The sequence below is a fragment of the Ochotona princeps genome, chromosome 13, assembly GCF_030435755.1.
Source record: "Ochotona princeps isolate mOchPri1 chromosome 13, mOchPri1.hap1, whole genome shotgun sequence".
NCBI classification, from domain to species: Eukaryota; Metazoa; Chordata; class Mammalia; order Lagomorpha; family Ochotonidae; genus Ochotona; species Ochotona princeps.
Genome location: NC_080844.1, coordinates 30,652,576 through 30,674,690, shown reverse-complemented (window position 1 = coordinate 30,674,690; position 22,115 = coordinate 30,652,576). Strand labels below are relative to the sequence as shown.

Genomic DNA, 22,115 nt, shown 5'->3' with positions numbered 1-22,115 from the left:
ACTGTAACCAAAGGTCTGGTACCTCCTGGAGTAGACAGTGTCCAAAGGGCAATTTTGTCCTGCATTCATCACCAGCCTAGTTATCTGGGATAAATGTCCTTGTAGGGAGGCCTGACCGCACTGGGCCTCAAGCAGCATCTCCTCCATGTCATTTGGATGTAGCATCTTTCCCTATTCTGAAGTGATGAAAATAAGAATTCCTTCTTAGTTGAAATAAAATTTACTTACAGAAAAATAGGTATCTGTTTTATGGCAAGGGCTGTATCATGGACCAGAAATACGAGTTGAAAAGACAGACCTTTGTAAAAGGTAGCTCTCCACCCACAGATATAAAGCAGGGACAGCCTTGAGAAAGAGCATCTCCCTTATTGGCTAAAACTCAGGGACAAGGTTCACTTTGTTGTATTATTTGGTTTAAATCCAGTTGATATGTTTGCGCCTGGGAAGTACTGCGAGTGAATACAAAGAGTCTTCTAAAAGGCTATATAAAATGCATATGAGGGAAAAAAACATGCATAGTTTTCAAAATTGGTTGCACCCAAAGTTATCTTTTATTCCCATTTTCTCACAAACTTCTTGAAGTTCCATCACATGTGAGACACTTCAGTCTGGTGTTGGATCAGAATAGGTTTTTCTGCTAATAAGAAGCTGTTGCCATTAGGGCCTATGTGCAACATTGGTGTCACAGTAGTCTCTGGAAATGCTAGGCTGGGGAGAGGGGCCCGTGCAGTCTCCTGAAATCTGGATCCGGCTACTGGCTCAGTTATTTCAGGGCTTCCTGCCGCTACTATTATATAACGAAGCACTCTCCAGCTTCTCACTTCCCCTGCCCCCTTGCACTCTTCAAATTACTGCTGAAGCAGCTGGAGCCAGAGCTGCTGCAGCCTTGAGAGGTGGCCAGGACAGCTGCTGTGGGAGCAGGAGCCGTGGTGGGAGTAAGATTCTAATTTGATCGTCTATCTCCTTTCACTCTCAAGAAGTGTGAGTTCTGTCCCGCTCCACCATAAACTGAGTGGAAGTTTTTTTGATACTCCCTAGAGAGGTAAGAATGAATCTCTCCATCCATAAGCAAACAGTGCTAAAATAAGAAGGCTCTCACCTCCGAGCTGAGCAGTGAACTCCTGTATGGAATTCTGTAAGCTCTTACAACTCTATCACTTCTTGGCTGACAACTCTTCTATTCCTTTTCACTTTTTTAAAAAAGAGAAGACAATCACTTTGCACCATCAAAAACAGGAAAAGGAGTTGACTAAAACTGTTCTTTATTCATTGCTTTTTTAAAAAAGGCTTCTTGCCATAGTTGGCAAAGAAATGATTTGTTGGGCAGCATTAGAAAGAGAGTCGAGGGGGCTGGAATGGCCAAAGTCCCCGAAGAAGTAAATAGAGCAGGAATAACCTGGAAAACATATGCGAATGATCTGCTCATGATCACGTGAAGCCATCACGGTAGCTCTGACTCAGAAATTTGCTAATGACACTGGCAGTGACTGTGACCTCAGTCTTGCCCTCACTGACGGAAACTAACGCAAGCACTCAGTTGCTGATAAGTCTCTCTGGAATCTGAGCTCTAACCTATCCTAACACCCCAGGTTTGCAGAGTCCTCACACCATTTAAGGAGGCAAAAGCATACATTCTGAGGACTGAGAACACCTCTCTGGATTGGGTCTGTAGAGTAAAGACTGGTTTCCCACCATGTAGTGCATGTTTTGGAGTTTTTTTTTAACCTAACACAGGCTCATGGTTAATTCACTTGCTCATTTTTATTTATCAAAGACACATGTACCTGCAGAGCATGTCATTAAAAGGAGGTCATTGCTGGCCGTTATGGCCACTTGGGGAGCAATCATTGGATGGAAGATCTTCCTCACTGTCTCTCCTCCTCTCTGTATATCTGACTTTCCAATTAAAAAAAAAAAAAAAGTAAATCTTAACGAAAAGGAGGTACTTGGATCATCACACAAAAGTAGCCCATGAGAATCGAAGGTAAAGAGGAAGTATTAAAGTACCACTGGAGTTCGACAAAAATAACTTTGGACCTGTTACTGCCTGTATGGACTCCTGTCTAGGGCTCAGAGATCACTTCCCTGGTGACCAGGAGAGAGAAGGACCTGGCGCTATCTGTGTGATTCATGCTGTGTATAGGTACCCTGTGGAGGAAGCAGCGCCCTTGGGAAGACTTAAAACTCACAGGAGACAAGGCCTTCTCTTGAGTGTCATCTGTCTTGCCACACAGGTGGTGTTGAGAAAGGAAAATGGGCGGAGACTTCGGTTGGGTCTGGCTATAAACTGTTGAGTGGATTAGCTGCCTTTGAAGAGTCATCAGTGTCTCTAAGGTGTGACAAATGACAATGTCTAGATTTCTGTCCATAAGCTCTGTTTTAAATCTAGTGACTTAGCAGTGATGCTAAGAGACATAAGTAGTTCTGTCAACTATTTTACACACACCCACCACTCCTCATTCAAGTCTTGTATCTACCAAGTCCCAGAACATTGCTTCTCTGCTTCAAGTCTTTGCAAACAGCCAAGTGGACACCCCAAATATAGTTTCCAGGAAATGAACCTCTTTTATCTAAGGTCTGCCTAACTCATAGGGAGATGGATAGGTATGGCTCACTCTGAACTCCACACCGGATTCTGGAGAGCCACCTTGGATGAACTGATATGGTAGAACTCCCCTGCTCTGGGTGTTTCTGCAGAAGGAGTTAGTCCTTCCTTTAAAATTCCATGCTCACTGGAGAAGACCTGTTTTGGTCATTTTGATTTACACCAGGATCCCTGAGCTTCAGTACAATTGACATTTAAAAAATACCATTATAATCTTTATTTCAATTTATCTTTATTTATTTAAATATATTTATTTAAATAGCAGGATGACAGAGAGTGAGAGTGAGAGCTGCGACAGCTGGGTATGGGCCAGGATGAAGTCAGGAGCCTGGAACTCAATCCAGGTCTTCCATGTGGACCAGGTACCTGAATCATCAGTTGTTGTCGAGCAGGGTGCATGTGAGCAGGACACTAGACTGGAAGCAGAGGGCAGGACTCAATCTTGGGCACTCTGATATGGGGGTGGGGAGTTGTCCCAAACAACAGTTGAACATGTTGTGCCACATGTCCACCTCTTCGCTGATATTTTGAGCTAGACAATTCATTGTTGTGGGGGCTGTCATTCTATACACTGTAGGATGTTTAACAGCATCTCCGGATGCAGGGAAAACAGCCCTCTGTTGTGGCTGTCACAACTAAAAATATCTCCAGACATTGGCAGTGAACCCTTAGGGAGCATTTTTTTTTCAGTTTCAACTTTTATGGTAAACAAAACACTCTTTTTATTTTATAGTAATATAATATGTATAGGATCTAGATTCATTGAAAATTCTGTGTGGAAAGATCCCTCCATTTGCTTTCCATTTTACAGAGGGGACCAGAGATAGTAGTAGTGTTGGCTCAGTGCCCTTCCACTAGACCAGCCTCTCTCCTCTTTTCTCTCACCTCGCTAAGGGGTCTTGGGCAATTTCCTTGCCTTCTGTAGGCCTCTGTCCTATCTTTAGTAAGCAGTAAGTCTTGCTACTCCTAAAGCCTTGACAGCTCCAGGATTCTCCAAGGAGAGGGCTAGTGGGCAACAGGGAGAGGAGAATCACTGAGGATAAGGGCTGAGGTAGGGCCCTAAGGACTAGAAAGCTGCAGTACCCTGGGGTGGGGATGCAAGGTGTCCTTAATTAGCCCAGCTGCCATCCCTCATCCCTGGTTCCCAGTGTAGGACCTCAGGGCCTTAGTCCACAAGGTCCCACACTAGGAGGGAGGAACGGTACTTCAGTCCAAAAGATATAATAGGGCAGCAGACAGTAGATGTGCTACAAGGAACCCAAGGACTGGGCCCAGAGAGGAATTTCATGACCTAAGGCAAGCCTTCAGAAAAAGCCCATGAAAGCCTCATGACTTGGACAAAGCAATAATTAGCATTCATGTAATAGCAAGCAGGTAGAAAGTACCCCCGACTCCCAGGCCCTGTTCTAAGTGCCTGAGAGTTGAAACTTACAACAGTATCATGGGGTAGGTACAGTTTATGGACCACATTTTTCTGATGGGAAAGAGGAGGCAGAGAAATACTCTAATGAACTCACGTCATACAGCTAGTAAACGGTGATAGGAGGGTCTGAATTTAAGCAATCTGGGTTAATCACTACACAATGGTGCCTCTCTCATGTACCCTAGTGAGTAGGGGTGAAGAGTACGGGCCTCTGAGTCAGGAAGTCCCAGTTTTGTAATTGCAAAATGGGTATAAAGCAAAGATGCCCAAGCAGAGGATTGCTGTAAGCATGGAGCTTACTGCATCCTACAAATCTCTACCCAAGGCTGAGGTATGGAAAGTGCTGGGGTTTGTGATCTTCATCTATCGCTAGGCAAACCCTGGTCTTCTCATATCCTTTCTCCCTTCCTCTGACAGGTGCAACAGGGGGCTAGGTGGGACCCATAACTCAGGGCTCAGGATAGGGACAAAAAGAATCAGGACTGAAAACCATCAAAGCGTATTTCTGAAAGAATAAAATCTCTTTGGGCCTAAATTTGCCTTTTCTACGCAATAGGCTATAAACCCAACATGGATTTTACTTATTTTGTCTTCTTAATACCAAAGAAATCTAGTGTCAGTGTTTCATCTTTAAACTTGCTGTCTTGGATAGCATCTAAGCACAGTCTACACAATACAAAGGAAAGAACAATGAACTAAAGTGGGAGAACTTCCAGTTCTGATTTGGCCACTCACCAGCCCTCTGGCCTTGGCTAAATTGCTCACTCTCTCTGGCCTCCCTTGGCGTTCTTATTTGCAAGTTAAGGTGCGTGACTGAATTTTCCAGTTCTAAATAGACAGGTTCTGAGATTCTGGATTTGATCCTCCTGTAATAATTGATACCACCGAATGGAAAACAAAAGCTCCTTGTCTTGGGATGAGGTTCTATGTTCCCTTCCTGGTATGTTTAACTCCCTTTCCTTGAGTGTCAGAAACTGCTCCTGCAATGGGGTCTTTTGAAAGTCCAACAAAACCTTGGATGAGGCAAGGGGTTAGAGTCTTGGCATTGGACCTGCAAATTTGGTTCCTGGGTTTAGCCGATGGGAATGGCCACCAGGATCAGTGTGCTGACTGGGAAAGACACAGCTGTCATCACAAAACTGTTACCAGCAACCTAGAACTTGAATTGTAACCACATTGCTTCCCCCAAACCAAAACTAACAGCAACAACAAACTCCAAACCTTAAGTTGTGCCTATTTGACGCCTAAATCGTAAAATAAAATCATTAAATCATAGATCTTACAATTGGGTTCTGAGGCAACTTTAAAGCCATAATGGTAAGGGATGGGGTGCTTGGTCCAGTGGCTAAAACACCCCTTGGAACAGTCACATCCCATTTTAGATCACTAGGGTTTGAGGCCCAGCTCTAATCCTAATCTCAATTCCAGTTTCCTGCTAATGCATGCTAGTGGAAGGGAGCAAGTGATGGCTTGAGTGGTTGAGTCCGTGACACCCACATGGGAGACATGGATCGTGTTTCTATCACCTGGCTTTGGTCCAACTCAGCCCTTTGCTGTTGCAGGCATTTGGGGAGGGAACCATCAGACAGGAACTCTCTTTCTGGCTCTTCTTCCCTACCTTCCTATCTCCCTCTCTCCTCCCTCTCTCTTTCCCTCACCAACCCTGCATTTCAAATAAAAAATATAAAATAAAAACGAAAGCCTTGACAGAAAGAAGTAATATTTTGATTACCTTTGTAAACACAGGAGCTGCGATGATAGGTTTCCCATCCAGTCCTTGCAAATAGTTGGTAGGGCTCTGACACTGTTCAAAGGAAACAAGATTTATTATCAGTCAAATTATTAGCTGGGTAGGAAGATAAAATAAATCTACAGAACTTTAGGAATGAAATTAATCTCAAACCAAAAGACAGATGTTTGCTAAGCTAGTGTGTCAGAGACTTCAAATTTTAGACTGTACTAATTGAATTTCTTTCTAGGTCAGTGTGGTTCTAAAATATGCTCCCTTTCCCACCCTAGCTTCTCACATATTGAGCTGAAGAGGCTCATAAACCCTCTGGGGCTGCCAAGATCACAGTTTGAAAACCAGTAGATTAGAAATAAAACTTGGTTTCTCTGTATGACCAAATGGGTTAGATAAATAGCGTTGAATTTTTAAAAAATTGAAAATCAATATATTTCAATGTAGTTATTATTAACATTATAATGACAACATGTTATTAACATAGTTAAATCATGATTTTATATGTCTTAAAATATTTTCATTCATGTATATCCTTTTAAATATATGGGCAATTTCTGGAACTATCTTGCAACAAATTGCTAATACGAGTAATTTGAGGCAAGAGGAGGGGCAGGCACAGGGGTAGGGGGGCAGAATCCTGACTACAATTTTTCCTGAATATATTTCCAGTCTCTGTGAATGTTTTTAAAGTAGACAGACATTGTTATCAGCTTGGAGGGTGAGACCCTTCACTGTTCTCTAAATAACTTCATGCTTGTACTAGCTCAGAAATTAGGATATTTTGCAGCTCCACACAGTTGAATATTGTGTTAAAGAGTGTCCTGGGCCAGTCTCTGAGCTTACTACATATGCAATTAGTACTTTTTATAAAACTGAGATATCAAAGATAATTTTTAAAGAGCTTGAAATTTCCCCAAGCTGGAGAATCATAAGGTGAGGGGAATTGCTGCTCTCACACACTGGCAGTATAGAAAGCTTATCATGAAGAAGTTATTGCATTAGGGGAAACTATGACCATGCTGATGGTCACAGCACAGCTCATGACATTTGTGTTTCACAAGCAGGCATTAAGTACAGTGGTTGAGGTTTGCTACTTGGGAAACCTGTGTTCCAAAAACAGAGTGCCTGGGTACAAGTCCCAGCTCCACTTCCAATTCCATCTTTCTGCTCATACACACTGTAAGAAGCAGTGGTTCTGCTAGTCACATGGGAGACTTGTCATTCTAGGCTCCTGGCCTCAGCCTAGCCCAGCCCTGGATCATGATGTGGAGTAAACTAGTAGATGGAAGATGTCTGCTTAACCATCTGTTTCTTTCTACCTCTCATTAATAAAAAAAAATTTTTTTTAATAAAAAAGTGGTTTCTGAAAGGCTGCAATGGCCAGGGATGTACCAGGCTGAAGCCAGGAGTCTGGAACCTCTTCTGGATCTCCCACATGGGTGTGGGGCCAAAGCATTTGGACCATCTTCTGCTGCTTTCCCTGGAACATCAACAGGTAGCTGGATTGGAAGCAGAATAACTGAGACTTGAGCCAGTGCCCATACAAGATATTGGCATTGCAGATAGAGGCTTAACGTGCTACATCCCAGTGCCAACCCCTTATTTAGATTCTTATACCTGTTGAATGGTTGACACACTGGACTGAGTTATCAAATTCTGGGCTTGGGGCACTGCTGGAGGAATGGCTGCAGAGGTAGTGGGAGGGGATGGTACCTCATTTGGCTTCTGGAACCTGAGAAATGATTAAAATCAAGATTATAAAACAGAACTAAGAGTGAATGTGAAAATTCTTTCAGCAAAGCTAGCAACTTTGTTATGCTTACAGTTGGGGGTAATAAAGTCTGTCTTTGAGGATAGTCTCCAAACATTTACTGAGAGCTCTACATTTCCTGGTTTAGTTGCTGTCCATGTGCACAGGAGAGAGAAGCAGGTGGCAGGGTGAGGTGGGGGAGTCGGGAACTAAAGCATATTGACAACACACTGAGACCTGGGACAAGTGCTGTAACAGAAGTCTGTCAAGATCATTTCTCAAGTTTTGTTTGCTGTTGCATCGTGTTTCCTTTCTCTTTCTCATTTCAAGTAAGAAACTGGGCCTTGCAAATCTTGACCTGTGGAATTTCTGGCTCAGCCGAAAGCAGAAACAGCCTGAAGTCAGCAAACTCTAGAAGTCTGCAGAAATTAAAGAGATCATAGGAAGGGTAAGGGAACCAGGCAGAACCAGGAACGTCTGCTTCAGAAAAGTTTTGGTTATTTTAGGGTCAGTGCAGAGAGGAGAAAGGTCTGTGGCTCTGGCCAGAGAATAGGATGAGGGAGGAGCCGAACCCAGAGGTGATGGCGACTTGTTTGGGCAAAGGGCCTCCAGCCTTGCTTACAGGATCAGAGCACAAGAAGGAAAGTAAGCAACATGCACTGGACTTGGAGGGAACTTGAGATCTGGCACATCTAGTAGATGGCCAGTGACAGAGGGTTCCCCTGAATGTGGCATGGCTGACCCCTCTCTGTCTCACCTTCTGGTCTCTAACATGGGAAATTACTCATTCTTACTCGGTAGGGTTTCTGGGAGGGCAAAATGAGATCATTCACGTCAGGTGCTCAGGATGGAGCTTGCTCCCACGCTGTTCTATCCATACCTCCCGGGTCTCTGCACGATAGTGAAGGGTGGAAGGGCCACTTGGTGGCACACTGCGTTTCTCCCCAACCAGACAGGATGGGGCTCCAAAGCAGAACTGCATCATGCTGCCAAGCCTATCAGGGTTTGCAAAGCACGTTTTCCTTGACAGGGATCCCTGATCTCATTACATGGCTGCATCAGACGGAAGCCACATCTCCAGCCTTCCTTGCAGCAGGGTATGGCCACAGGACTCCTTTCTGGACATGGGATATGAGGGAGGGTGGGCCATGAGTTTTAAGACAGAGGGCCTTAAAAGGGACATGGGCCCATACTTTATTTCTTCCCATCTCATAATAAGAAGTTGAGGGCTACATCTTAGTATGAGGTAAAGGAGATAGTAACAACAGATTGGAAACTAGTGGAATATACAGCTGTTTATAAAACAAATCTGGACTGTTACGTGACTAGGAAATAAATGTCTCATTTAAATCATAGCTCATTTGAGTCGATTAAGCACAACAGAAGCTACATTATAACAACTATAAGTAGATTTAAAGGAAATAAAGTTTTTTTTGCTTAATTACATTTACATATCATCATTCATGCCCACCAGGTTTGTAATGCATTATGGAAGCTTTGAGGGAAGACTGAAGAGTATGCAATAGAGGGAACATTTAGGCTATGTTTTGAAGGATAAATAGGAGTTTGACAGGCAAAGAAGGAGACAGGGAATTGCTAGCACAGCAGACAGCTTGAATGAAAGATGAAAATGAATCACAAATTCGTGGAAGGTAGCGAGCAGTGTAGACTGCCTGAAGTGGGGAATAGTAAAGGGGACAGGAAGGCTGGGTTGATACTCTACTGAATAAGGTTTTGTGTGTAGGCTGTTCTGAGAGTTAAAAAAAAAAAAGGTTGACTCATGTTTGATTTTGTTTTGGCATAAACATCTTTTTTTTTAAGTCAACAAAGTGATAGGATCAGAGTGATCTCAGAAAATAAGAAGAGCAGAACAGTCTAGAGAAGATAGGATGGCCTCTGAGATGAGTGCTCTAAAAGGAAAGAAGAAACAACTGCACTGAGGCCAGGAGAAGGGCAGAGCAGGGAGCAAAGGAGAAATCATTACTCTGGTGATGGTCGTCCCATCCGAACAAGAGCTGAAAACGAGTCTTCTCTCCAAAGCAGCCACATCTAGGAACTTTGAAGAAGCAGACAGTATGCCTGTGCTTCATGAGCTTTCCCTCCAGAGGGGAGGCCAGAACATGCAAACACAGTGACGCACTCTCCCAGACGCTGCTGCTATGGCAGGTGAACACAGGGAACAGCTACTCTGTGTTCAGCTCCCACGCCTTCTGGGAAGTTGGGGATGCCTAGAAGATCCTTCCTCCCTTGTTTTGGTGGTATCACCTACTGCTCTTTGAAGACCCAGCTTCCTCCCACCCAATGAATAGTTGTTTGTGCTAAGTGCCACACACCACTGGTCAGAACTTGTTACTCTATATTACTCTTAGTTTCTGCATGCCTGGACTATGCTTCTTGCAGTACTGATTTATGCATTTCCTTTTACTAGAGTGTGAGCCTCTTAAAGGCAGGAAGTGCCTGATTTTTCTGGGTTTCCAATGAATTGGTGGGTTTAGAGAAGTTCCTGGGCTGAGCAGTTGCTACTCAATGGTTACAAAAAAATGACAAATGATGAAAACAACTTGCTCAATGTTCAGCACAAATGATTATGACTTTCTCAGGTTATTCATTTATATCTATATACATATGAAATTATGACATGATATTAAATAACAGCAAATAATCTAAATTATAACTACCTATGTACATTAATACAAAATTTAGGATCACCAGGTTCTTGGGACTACTCTTATTTAGCCAGAAAGTATAAAGTTTCTTTTTTTTAAATTTTATTTTTATTGCAAAGTCAGATATACAGAGAGGAGGAGAGATAGAGAGGAAGTAGAGCTGCCGGGATTAGAACCAGCGACCATATGGGATCCCAGCGCATTCTAGGCGAGGACCTTAGCTACTAGGCCACGCCACTGGGCCCAGAAAGTATAAATTTTCTAAACCTCTGGAATATTTGCTTTTCATCTAGCCATGAGTATGATATCTCATAGTAAATTCTTCATTTTTAAGGATTGTAAACATTTACATTAGTCTGCTACGTAAGACTTCAATTAAATAAGCAGAATCTTTTCCAGATGGATTCAAGTTTTACTTTTTTGAGATAGTACCCTAAAACTACTATCTTCAACTTTTAGTGGCCAATTAATAGCTTTCTCACAATTTGAGGATGCTGAGGTTGTAAGAAAATGAGAATTACCGATTCATCTCTTCCTTGTGAGGGTCCCCTTCTGAGTCAGAAGAAGAAACACCTGAAAATATAAAAACAAGACATGAGATTTTCAACATGATAACTTGAAGACCTATGGAGTTACAGACTTAAAATTGAATTCAGCGATTGCCACGTAAACTCACAAACTCACACTGACAAATGAGTAAATCAACTCTAAGAAGTCGATGGAATTGCTCAAGGTCATGCGGCTAGTTCACAGCAGAGCTTAAATTAGCCAACTCGACTTCTCAATGTTCTTGCTATAATAAAACACCTGCTGATGCCTTTGGACTAGCAGAGCAGCCTTTGCAGACCCTCTCTGGTATTCCTAAATCCTCTTGCTCTTGACCTACACAGATTGAATAAAAGAAGGGATGACATTGCATTCCAGACATTGTAGGTGTAGGTGGTTGCCCTTCCGTCCTGTCCTAGTACTACTAAGTCATACCACATCTTGGGAGTGAGAGTGTTTGAAGTCCTGTTGTCACAAAGGAAAAAAAAATCAGCCATCCAATCTCAGTACTGTTAGCAGAGCCTTGATTCCGGATTTACTTCTCAAGATAGTGAATTCCAGGAAGAACTAATAGAGCTAAATTCGGAGGTATGTATTGCATTCCAAAAATTTGAGGCTAAAAACATATAGTACATTTTTACTCACTTGATTGGTCAATACATGTTTATCATTTATTGGAATTTGAATTATATAAGGTATTAGAGACAAAAAGCATAAGATAATCCTGATTTTACAAGCTAGATGGTAAATCAGCACTTATACATTTATAATAGTGTGTAAGGGCTAAAATCCAAGGCTTATCTAAGGTATTTTAGTTGAAAAACAATCCTGGGAGTCCAGGTAAGTCTGCTCAGAGGAGCAGGTATCTGAAGCTCCCAGCCACGTAGCTGTGGCTGGGAGAACCTGTATTGAGCTAGGCTTCCTGCTGGGGATCCTAGCTCCCCGTCAACCACTGTCAAGCAGTGGATGAATGCTGGTCTCGTGGGCAGCCAGAGTGACAACCAGTGCTGGGCTTTGCCTGTTGGCTACCTGGTAGCAAGCTCTGGGGTCTTGGGGCTCTGGAATTACTGCCTAGGGACATCCATTGATAAGGCCACAGTATGTGTAGGTGAGGAATGAATCCTGAGGGACACTCAATGACAGGGCCACTTTACTTGCAGGTAAGTGAGGGGACTGAGACCTGGTGCTTTAGAGGGGAGGGACCATAAGACCTGTATGGGTCAGACTGATACACCAACCCATGGGGAATCCTGAGATGGGCTTGTTAGCAAGGAACATTGCTGACTACCACGCACCAGTCCATGTAAAAGTTAGGGCTAGGTTCCTGTCTAACAGGAATAGGTTCCAGTATCTGACTGTTGGAACAGGGGATATGTCACATTAGGCAGAGCCATGACACTAACCAGCACATGAGAGAACCAGGTCCAGAGGTAGATTCTGTGGGGGATTTGTGGGCCAAATCCTGTGGAAATGCAAGTCTTGCTGTTTAGCTCAAGAGTTGGGGTAATGATGGGCTGAGCTAAGTGTGACCATGGAACCTGCCAATACACACAAGTACAGGAACTGAGAATAGTCTGGCCAGGTCCAGGCTGTGGCACCCATATGTGCATTGTACTACAGAGTGTGGAACCAACCAGGCCACAACAATCACCAGCTCATACTAGGTCAAGATGGAGGAGCTAACTAAGCTGGGTAAGGGCCTAGCACTCACTGGCATGTGTGAGATCTGGACTGGGAGTATGTCAAGAGGGGGAGATTGGGAAACTCCCCTTGTGGGTCATAGCTCCCATTCATGAGCATGAGGTCAAGGCCTTGGAGTCGGGCAGGCTGGGCAAGGTAGCTCCAGCTGTTGGCTAATGTGTGGGTTGGTTTTGGAAGGGGGAAGACCAGGTAGAGCCAGGCAAACTTTAGCTCACTAGCAAGTGCAGAAAACAGACTGGAGCTCAAGTCATGCTGGGCTAGGCTGTCACATCTACCAGTTTGCATGAGCCAGGGATGGGAGCAGACTGAGCAGGGCCAGGTTGCAGCACCCGCCAGTGAGAGTTGGGACTGGGGCAGGCTGGATCAGACCAGGTTACATCATCCAAAGGCAAAGCCAAGACAGGTGAGGGGCTATGCCAAGCTGGGTCAGAGCATCCACTGGCAGGTGCAAGATCTGTGGCTGGGAACAGGCCTGGTTGGGGAACAAAGGGGATGACCTGGCTGGGTTGTGGTTCCCATTGGTGAGTGTGAAGGCCAGAGTCTAGTCTGGGCATGGCTACAGTGTCGCTCGGCACAAGTGTGAGTTGGGTCTGGGGTGTGCCGGTCTGGGCTAGATTTCAGCACCCACTGGCGATCATGAGAATCAGGGTGGGTATAGGACAGGCTAGGCTTGGGTCTCTGTCCCTGTTGAGCCATGTGTGAACTGTGTCTGTTTGTGGACCAGGCTTGGCTGGGCTGTAATATCCAAGAGTAAAAAAAAACAGAATGGGTGAATGCCAGTCAGGAAAGGCCATTGTTTCTGCTAGGACAGGAGGTGGACTAAGTAGGGCTGGCCCATGGGCCCACCGGTGTGTGTGAGATCTGGCACTGGGAGAGGTTTGGATGGAGGAGCTTGGGCAATTCCTCTGTTGGGACACAGTCCCTGCATATGAGTGCAAGAACCACGATAGGGAACAGCCTGGACCAGGCCAGGGAACAGTACCCACTGGCATACATTTGGCACAGGTTGGGGGTCAACCAGGCTGGCCTAGTTCATATCACCTGCTCGCAAATCTGAGCACCAGAATGGAATATGGGTCGGGCCGACTTGGGTCACAACACACAAATCAGCTCACATGAGGGCTGGGACTGGGGGCCAGCTTGTTTGGGTTAAGCTATAGCCCCCATTAGCATGAGTTGGAATTGGGGTGGGCCAGGCCCAGCCAGGCTACAGCACCCACTGGTAAATGTCAAGGAGAGCCTGGCCATGCCAGACTGGGCCATAGCATCCAACCAGCACATGTGAGACCCAGCGAGGAGGGGGCGAAACCAGTAGGAAGAATGTAGAGGGCTCACCTACTGGACCACCACTCCCACTGGAGAGTGTAAATTGGATGGGGGCAAATCGGGCTGGGCAGGGTTACAACAGCTATTGTCCTCATGTGGGCTAGATCACGGGAAAGTCTGGCTGGGTTGACTGTTCCTACTGGTGCATGCATAACTCAGAGTTAGTATGGGTTGGTTGGGCTTTGCCGCAACATCAGCTGGCAGATGCAGGCATGGGGGGTGGTGCAAATTCTGTCAAGTTAAACTGCAGAACCACCTGGAGAGTGCAAGATCCAGGAGTGAGAGTGGGCCCAGTAGGACACAGAGGGCACCTCCCTCTTGGGTAGCCACTCCGACTGGTGAGCATGAGAACCAGGACTGGGGAAGGCATGACTAGACAGAGAGTGACACCTGCCAGCACATGTGTGGGCTTGATAGTGGGGTTGGTTGGGTTGAACTAATCTTCAATGCCCATTGACATGTGTGAGAGCTGAATGGGATGTGGGACAGAGTGGACCAGTCTGCTGTACACACTGTCAAGCACGGGAACCAGGGCAAGGGCGGGCCAGGTGGGAGTTACTGTGGGTTGCTCTGAATAGGCTGCAGCTCCCACTAGTGTACATGAAGATCGAGTGTGTGGTGGGCAGGATTGGGCTGGGCTGTAACACCCATTGGTTTGTGTAAAAGACAGGGCTGGAGGCAGAACTGACCCAGCAATTGAAATCACCAGCATGTGCATAAGCTGATTGGGGTGACAGACTGTGCCAGACCCTGTATTGGCAAGCACACACAAGAATCAGGTCTGGGATGGCCTCAGATGAGGTTCCTATGGAGATTCCCCCAATTGAATTGCTGGACTCAGAACCCCTATCATGGAGGAAATTGCAGGTTCCATGGTCTGACTGTGGAGTGCATATGTCAGAGCTGGGCCTCCTCAGTGGCTTGGACAGAGCAGTGGTCAGCATATGCAGGTGCACGTGGAGGATATGGCAGTACACTGGAGTCTGCAGAGGACACCTGGTACTACAGCAGAGGATAAAGGACAGAACAAATCAATCAACTACCCTGGCCAAGTAGTGGCAGTGAATAACTGGGCAAATGGAGACTCTAAAGTGGACTATGTCAACCAGTAGATGCTGGAGAGATTTCATCATGCTTGGAGTGGCAAGATCGGTAGTAATTCGGTACTGTTGAACTAGCGAAACCTCATGAGCAGGACCCTCACAGCATGCCCCACATTGGGGATGCTGAGGTGGTGTCAGGCGTCTGCCCTCCATCCCAGGGTGCAGAGGCATTTGAGAGACTGGGTGTGGCTCCTCTCCTTGTCTCTCCTCTTCCCCCAGACACAGGAAGGAAAAAAAGAGAATGCAGAAATGTGATCTCACCCACCTTTCTATAACCCTTGACCCTAATCACCCTAATCAACTATGTAAAAATCATCAAAAAATAATTAATAATTAAAAAAAGAAAAACAGTCCTAAAGAATACTCCCAGGAAAACTCAGAGGATAATAAAATATGAACAAAATTTTAGACAGATATAAAATAAACATAAGCTAATTTCTTCTTTAAAATCCATCTTGTAAGTTTGGTACTACCAGAATTACTTTCCCAAGCTCCCAACCATCTCTGTGCATTTACCAGCAGCCAGAATGATGCTGCTAGAAGCAAAGTCAGATTATGTCATGTCTGTGCTCAGAACCCATGAGAATGTCTTGGCTATCTGAGTTCTGGTTAGGTCATTGCAAAACTTTTCTTCTCGAGGGAGCCAAGACATTCTGGTGGGTTCTGAGCATAACCAAAACTCAGATGGTCTACTCACCTGCCTCTGTCCAATCTACATCCTGTTCAAATGTCACACCTCATCTCCTGTTGTAATCTTCCTTGCTTGGTCCATTCTGGAAACACCGGCTCATGTCTGTGCCTTAAGACAAGAATTCTCTCTGCTCAAGATGACTGAATCTGATCACTCTCTCTGACCAGAGAACTCTTCCCTTGATTACCCTCGTGGCTCACTCCCTTACTACATCCCAGGATTCATTGAAATGCTGTCTGGTCCATGAGGTCTTCCTTGATCACTCTACCTAAAGTTACCACTACCACACACACATGTATTCACATGCGGGAGGAATGCATCTTCTATCCTTGTCTCTCCCTTACTATTTCTTCCATAGTGTTTTTATGCACTATCTTGTATCCTGTTTCTTTTTTGTCTCTCCTACAATGTGTATTCCTCAGTGCATGAACCTAGGTATTTTTGTCTGTTTGATTTGCTGCTCTAACCCCACTGCCTAGGGAAGGGAGGGTCTGGCAGATATTGACATAATATAACTAGATGTCTTACTAGTAAGGGTCATGTTCCTTGTAAGTATCATGGAGCATTTTGTTTTACCTTCTATATAAATCTCAGCAGAAGTGGAATCTGTCCCATAAATATTAGAAGCAAAGCAGGAATAGCGCCCTGTGTCCTCTTCAAAGGCTTCAGCAATAGTCAACGAGTGTAGATTTCCTGCCTGGACAATGTGGATATCTGGGGAGTTTTCAAGCTCCTTGCCTTCGCAGTACCACCTGCAAGGAAGGGAATACAGTCATTGGTCACAACTAAAACAGGAGGCTTAAAGTAAGTATCTCTAGATACTCCCTAAAAAGAAAACCATGACAACTCCATCAGTTAGAACATTATCTGTTGGTATAGTATTACCAGATTGCAAAAGTTATAATAGTTGATAGTATTCAAACTGCATTGACAGTCTACTCAGGAAAATATAAATGGCCTTTCTTGAAAAAGATAGAACTGGGAAAGAATACTGCGGCCAGTGAATTAAGTCACTGCTTGGGATTCCTTATACCTTATTGGAAGGCCCGGGACCAAATCCTATCTGCTTCTCTTCCAGCTTCCTCTTGACACACCAGGGAGGGAGCAGAGGAAAGCCCAAGTACTTAAATCCTTGCCACCCAAGTGGGAGACACAGATACAGTTTCTGGCTTCCAGTTTTAAGTTGGCCCAGCTCCAGTTGTTTCAAGCATTTAAATAGTGAACCAGTGGATGGACAATTCCCCCAACCTCTACCCTCTCTCTATAACTTTCTTTGTCTTTGTTCTACCTTTCAAATAATAACAATAATGATAATGATAATTGAGGAGGATGCAATTGAGTGAGGAGGGATGAAAAAGCAAGTACAGAAACCATAACTCCAACACTCCCGCTTGTGGGACTCTGTTATACAGACACACCTACATACATGCAAAATAACAACACACTACATTTATCATTGGCTGCTCACTGAAATAGCAAAAGATGGGACACAATTCAGATGTCCCTCAGCAGACTTATACAGTAAACCATAGTAAAGCCATAAGGGATGAGAAAGTTTCCACCCAGAGTCTCGGAGGGAACATGGCCCTGGAGACACCTGGCTTTCGGACTTCTGGCTTCCACAGCTGTGTGACAATGGATTTCTGTTGTTTTAAGCCAATTAGTCTGTGGTAATTTGTTACAGCATTGCTAGGAAACAGACACAACGGGCGAAAGTAAGATATACTCATGCTGTCTGCATTTGCAAAAAGAAAATTGATAGATGAGGGCAGGCAGGAGTAAGATATCTCAGCCTACCCCTTTATGGTTTCATTTTGATGACAGCAATTATTAATCAACATAATGAAAACTAATTAACTAGGAAGGTATCACAAATATCAAATGTCAAAAAATAAGTAGGCCTGCTGTTGGCTAATCTTAACTGTGATGTCAGGCCTAACTGCTCAGTTTTTTAGTGCGACCATCTATGAAGCAAATTTCTGAAGGACATTTAAGAAAATCCATGGGCCAGTGCAGAGGAATATCACACTAATTCTCTGCCTGAAGTGTCAGCATCACGTCTGGGCGACAGCTAGAGCCCTGGCTGCTTTACTTCTGATCCAGCTCCCTGTAATGGCCCAGAGAAGCAGTGGAAGATGACCCATGTACTTGGAACACTCCAACCATGCAGGAGAATGAGCAGAAGCTCTTGACTCCTGGCTTTTGACCGGCCTAGCTCTGATTGTTGCAGTCATCTGGGAAAGTGATCCAGTGCATAGAAGATCTCTCTTTCTCTCTCTGTAACTCCAACTTTCAAGTAACATAAATAAATCTTAAAAGCAAAACAACCATCAAATTACTTCCCAACAGAACAGCTGTTCCCTACTGTTTCATGGATGTGTCATGGCCACTCCCACATTTCATGTCTCTCCCTGTGTTTTTCTGTCTTGCAGTGTCTGCAGATGTAACCCATCAACCAAAATATCACTTCCTCCGTAAGGCTGCACTTAACCACCAAGATAAGTTACAGTAATTGCACTTAACTTGGTGTTTTCTAAGTTCATTTTTTTAAAAACCCTATACTATGTCATGTACAACTTGATTATATACTGTCTTCTATTAGTCTCTCTTTTGAAAGATTCTCACCAGTATCACTAGATTGTCCATTCTTTGGAGGCAGAGAGTCTATTTTATAAACTCTTACCGTGTCCACAATATCTAAAACAATTTTCTTTTTCTCCAAAGACTTATTTTATTTATTTAAAAGAGTTAGAGAGGGAGAGACAAAGAAAGATAAGGATCTTCCATCTGCTGGCTCATTCCTCAAATGGCTGGAACAGTTAGAGCAGGACCAAAGTGATGTAAGGAACGAGGAGCTTCCTCTGTATGTCCTACACAGTCAGAAGCGCAAGCACCAGGGCCATTTACTGGTGCTCTCCCAGGCACATGAGCAGGAAATGAGGAGCTGGGACTTGAACCAGTGTCCACATGGGATACTGGCATTGCAGGTGGCAGCTTACCTCATTAAGCTATAGTGCTGGGCCTGCAATTTTCTACATATGTATGATCTCCTTTTACAATCTTATCCAGTAGGTTTCAATGCTTTCTATTTGGAATAGCATCCAAATGCGCCTTTTTTTTTTTTTAAGATTTATTTTTATTACAAAGTCAGATATACAGAGAGGAGGAGAGACAGAGAGGAAGATCTTCCGTCCGATGATTCACTCCCCAAGTGAGCCGCAACGGGCCAATGCGCGCCGATCCGAAGCCGGGAACCTGGAACCTCTTCCGGGCCTCCCATGCAGGTGCAGGGTCCCAAAGCATTGGGCCGTCCTCGACTGCTTCCCCAGGCCACAAGCAGGGAGCTGGATGGGAAGTGGAGCTGCCGGGATTAGAACCGGCGTCCGTATGGGATCCCGGGGCGTTCAAGGCGAGGACCTTAGCTGCTAGGCCACGCCGCCGGGGCCTCAAATGCGCCTTTTCAACCTTGACTTTTGGATTCCATCTCCCAGCCTTCTTCCCTTCCCTGTGTTCTACTTTGATCTTCTTTCTATTCTGTGAACACCTTAAGCTTTTCTTCACATTGGGATTGTTTTGTACTTCTTGAAAACCTCTTCCCCAGATGTTTACAAAGAGAATCATCAACTCAAATGTTGGCTCCTTAAAGAGGCCTCCTCTCCTTCCTAACGTAACCCCTTTCCCTTAGTTATTCTTGTGTGCTGTTATTGTCTTCACAACACTTAATCCTACCTGAAATTACACATTTGTTGACTTTGTAATGGTTTGCTCCCCTCACCACATGGTATAGTCCATGAAAGGACCCTATCCACTCTGACAACTTCATGACCTGCGGCAGTGCCCCGGTCCATGGTTAGTACTTAGAAAATAACGTGTCTGGTGGACTTGTTAAAAGAGCAAAGCATGGGAAAAACGATGATTTGTATTTTACAAATATTTATTTAGTTCATCAAATTTCGTGCTGCCTTTGATTTCCATTGTTACCATAGAAGTACACGAAGCTGCTGAAATGGGTTCAAAAACTTCCTAAAGCATAAATCTCACCAAAACCCCAAGGAGCTTATGTGAACAGTCAGAGAATGTGTAGTTCCAAATCCCAACGCTGGGTGTCCTTTTAAACTTGGAGTATTGAGGACTCATGCTTATCTTATCTCTGCTGCTGAAATATACCTACAATGAATATAAAGGAATTTTAAAATGATACAAAACTACCAAGATAGAAAGAAAAGGGTGGGGATTTTAGTGAAAAGTTTTGGGATTTGGAGACACAAGTTTGCTAGCAACGTGGTAGGATGCACAGGGCTTAAAACAGAGAAATTGGTTATAAATTTAGGAAATGAGGTTTCTGGATCTCTACACTAGGTCACCTCCCCTCTCTGAGCAGTTGGAAGATGTCACAGGATGAAGGCTGAATTGCTAGTGGAGTAAGCAGCTACTTCATGTTGGAACAAGAAGGAGATCTTCAGAAAGGACTTCTCCAGGAAAAAAGAGTAGCCCTGATTTACCACTTGAGATTTCACTGTGTGGAGTAGATTATTTAGACGTTTAAGAAATTTGTTGGAGAATTGAGACATTTTGTAATAGGATCACAGAACTAAAATTTTTTAAAATGACAATGATCAACTCTAGGACAAGATGCCAAGTTGTACAGTTGGCCCTTTGCATCCACTGGGTCTGTGTCCTCCTGTTTCTGATAAGTACATCTAAAACATACAGGAGAACATATTGCATCTGTACTAAACATGTACACACTTTTTTATCATTCCCCAAACAGTACAGCATGATTACTTCTGTAGTATTTATATGGTATTAAGTATTATAAATAACCAGGAGATGCTTTAAAGTTTATAGGAGGAACCAGGCATTAGCCTAGCGTTAAGACGCCTGTTAGGCTGCCTGCATCCCTTATTAGTACCTGAGTACTAGCTGGTACTAACAAGAGTACCTGAGTTTAGTCCTTGTCTCCAGTTCCTGACTCTGCTGGTTTCTTGCTAGGTCAGACACTCACAGGCGACAGTGATTGCCCAAGCTATTTGAGTTGCTACCACCCAAATAGGAGTATTAGCTGGAGTTCCCAACTCCTGGCTTCAACCTCAGCTCAGCCCCAGCTGTTGGGAGTACCTGCAGAAGGAACTAGAAGATAGCAGCATGCTCTATTTCTTTTTCTCTGTATCTCTGTCTCTCAAATTTTAGAAAAAAAAAAAGTATAATGGAAGATAGCTATAGATTATGTGCTAGTACTATGGCATTTTATTTTAAGGAATATGAGCATCTGTGGAGTTTGATATCCATGGGGGATCCTGGAACCAATCTCCCATTGAAATTGATAGGGTGACTATAGAACAAGGAAATACTTATTTTACTTACTAGGCTTGGTAATAAATACTATTTCTGTAATAATAAGAAGGTAAACATCAAATAGTTTTTAAAATAGTAATGTGATACGATCATATGGAGGTGATGAAGAAAAGAACAGTGAAGGTGCTGGTTCAATGTATGGGTGCTAAACCCCCATCTCACAGAACAGGAAGTCAATAGTGAACATTAGCCATAGCAAGCAGTAGCAGTATAAGCATATTATAGTGGTTCTCAAAGCAGAGTTTGCTTTCTGTGGAGACAAAACTATGTTCACCTAATACTAAGCTTATTTGCCCTTTCACCGTGTTGACATTTACAGCGATGGTGCAGAAACCACAGTGGGTAAAACTGCTGGGGCTTTCAGAACACAAATGAAAGCACTGCTCCAGCCGGGTGAGTGGTCATTGTGTTCTCTCTCAAGCAGCAACACAAAGACAAAAAATCCAGTTTCACTGGAAAATGTCCTGATGAAGCAGTAAAAATCATGACTTTGACTAAATGTCTACCTTGAGTCCATGTCTTTTTCAGTACTCTGGGTGGTGAAATGGGAGTGGCATAAAGCCTTGGTGCTGTTTATGGGTGGGCACTTGGGTGATCATTTGAGTGAAAGGTTGAATGAGCTGCTAAATGGATGAAATAACATTTTACCACAGAAGAATGACTGACAGAAAAATTATGGTTATTTGGATGTGACTATTCAGTCAATGTTTTCTTAAAAATGAAGAAAATAAGCCACCATTTCAGGTAAAAATAACTAATATTTGTTTTCAGTGAAAGAATTTGAATTTATAAGAAAAAATGTTTAAATTTATCTCTCATAGGGAGTTTGGAGTTTCCCAATTATGAAAGATTTTTTAGTAAATTTGGTGATATTAATAAATGACATTATTTGCTATTATATAATAAAATAGGTTGGCTTTTGGAAGAACTGTATTGTTCTTTTTTTAAATTTATGTATGTATCTGACAGCAGAGTGACAGAGAAAGGCAGAAACAGAGAGAGGTCGTTCATCTGTTGGTTCACATCATCTGCCGATGGCCACAGTAGGGCTGGGACTGACCCAGGATGAAATAGGAAGCTAGAATTCCGTCCAGATCTACACCTGGGTGGCAGGGACCCACACACTTGGGCCGCTTTCTTTTGGTTCCCCAGGTCCATTAGCAGGAGCTGGACTGGAAACAACAGCAGAGACTTCAATGGGCACT

General features: G+C 43.9%; 1 protein-coding gene across 1 annotated transcript in view; it reads right to left on the bottom strand.

Annotated features, from left to right (window-relative positions):
* MYPN (myopalladin) overlaps window positions 1-22,115 on the bottom strand; it is an 83,975-nt gene that overhangs the window by 39,996 nt on the left and 21,864 nt on the right. The window contains exons 3-6 of the mRNA XM_036495919.2: window positions 16,132-16,307; window positions 10,710-10,761; window positions 7,390-7,504; window positions 5,761-5,832 (exon numbers count right to left, since the gene is read on the bottom strand). Coding sequence (XP_036351812.2) covers window positions 5,761-5,832; window positions 7,390-7,504; window positions 10,710-10,761; window positions 16,132-16,307 — 415 coding nt within the window. The remainder of the gene's footprint in view (window positions 1-5,760; window positions 5,833-7,389; window positions 7,505-10,709; window positions 10,762-16,131; window positions 16,308-22,115) is intronic.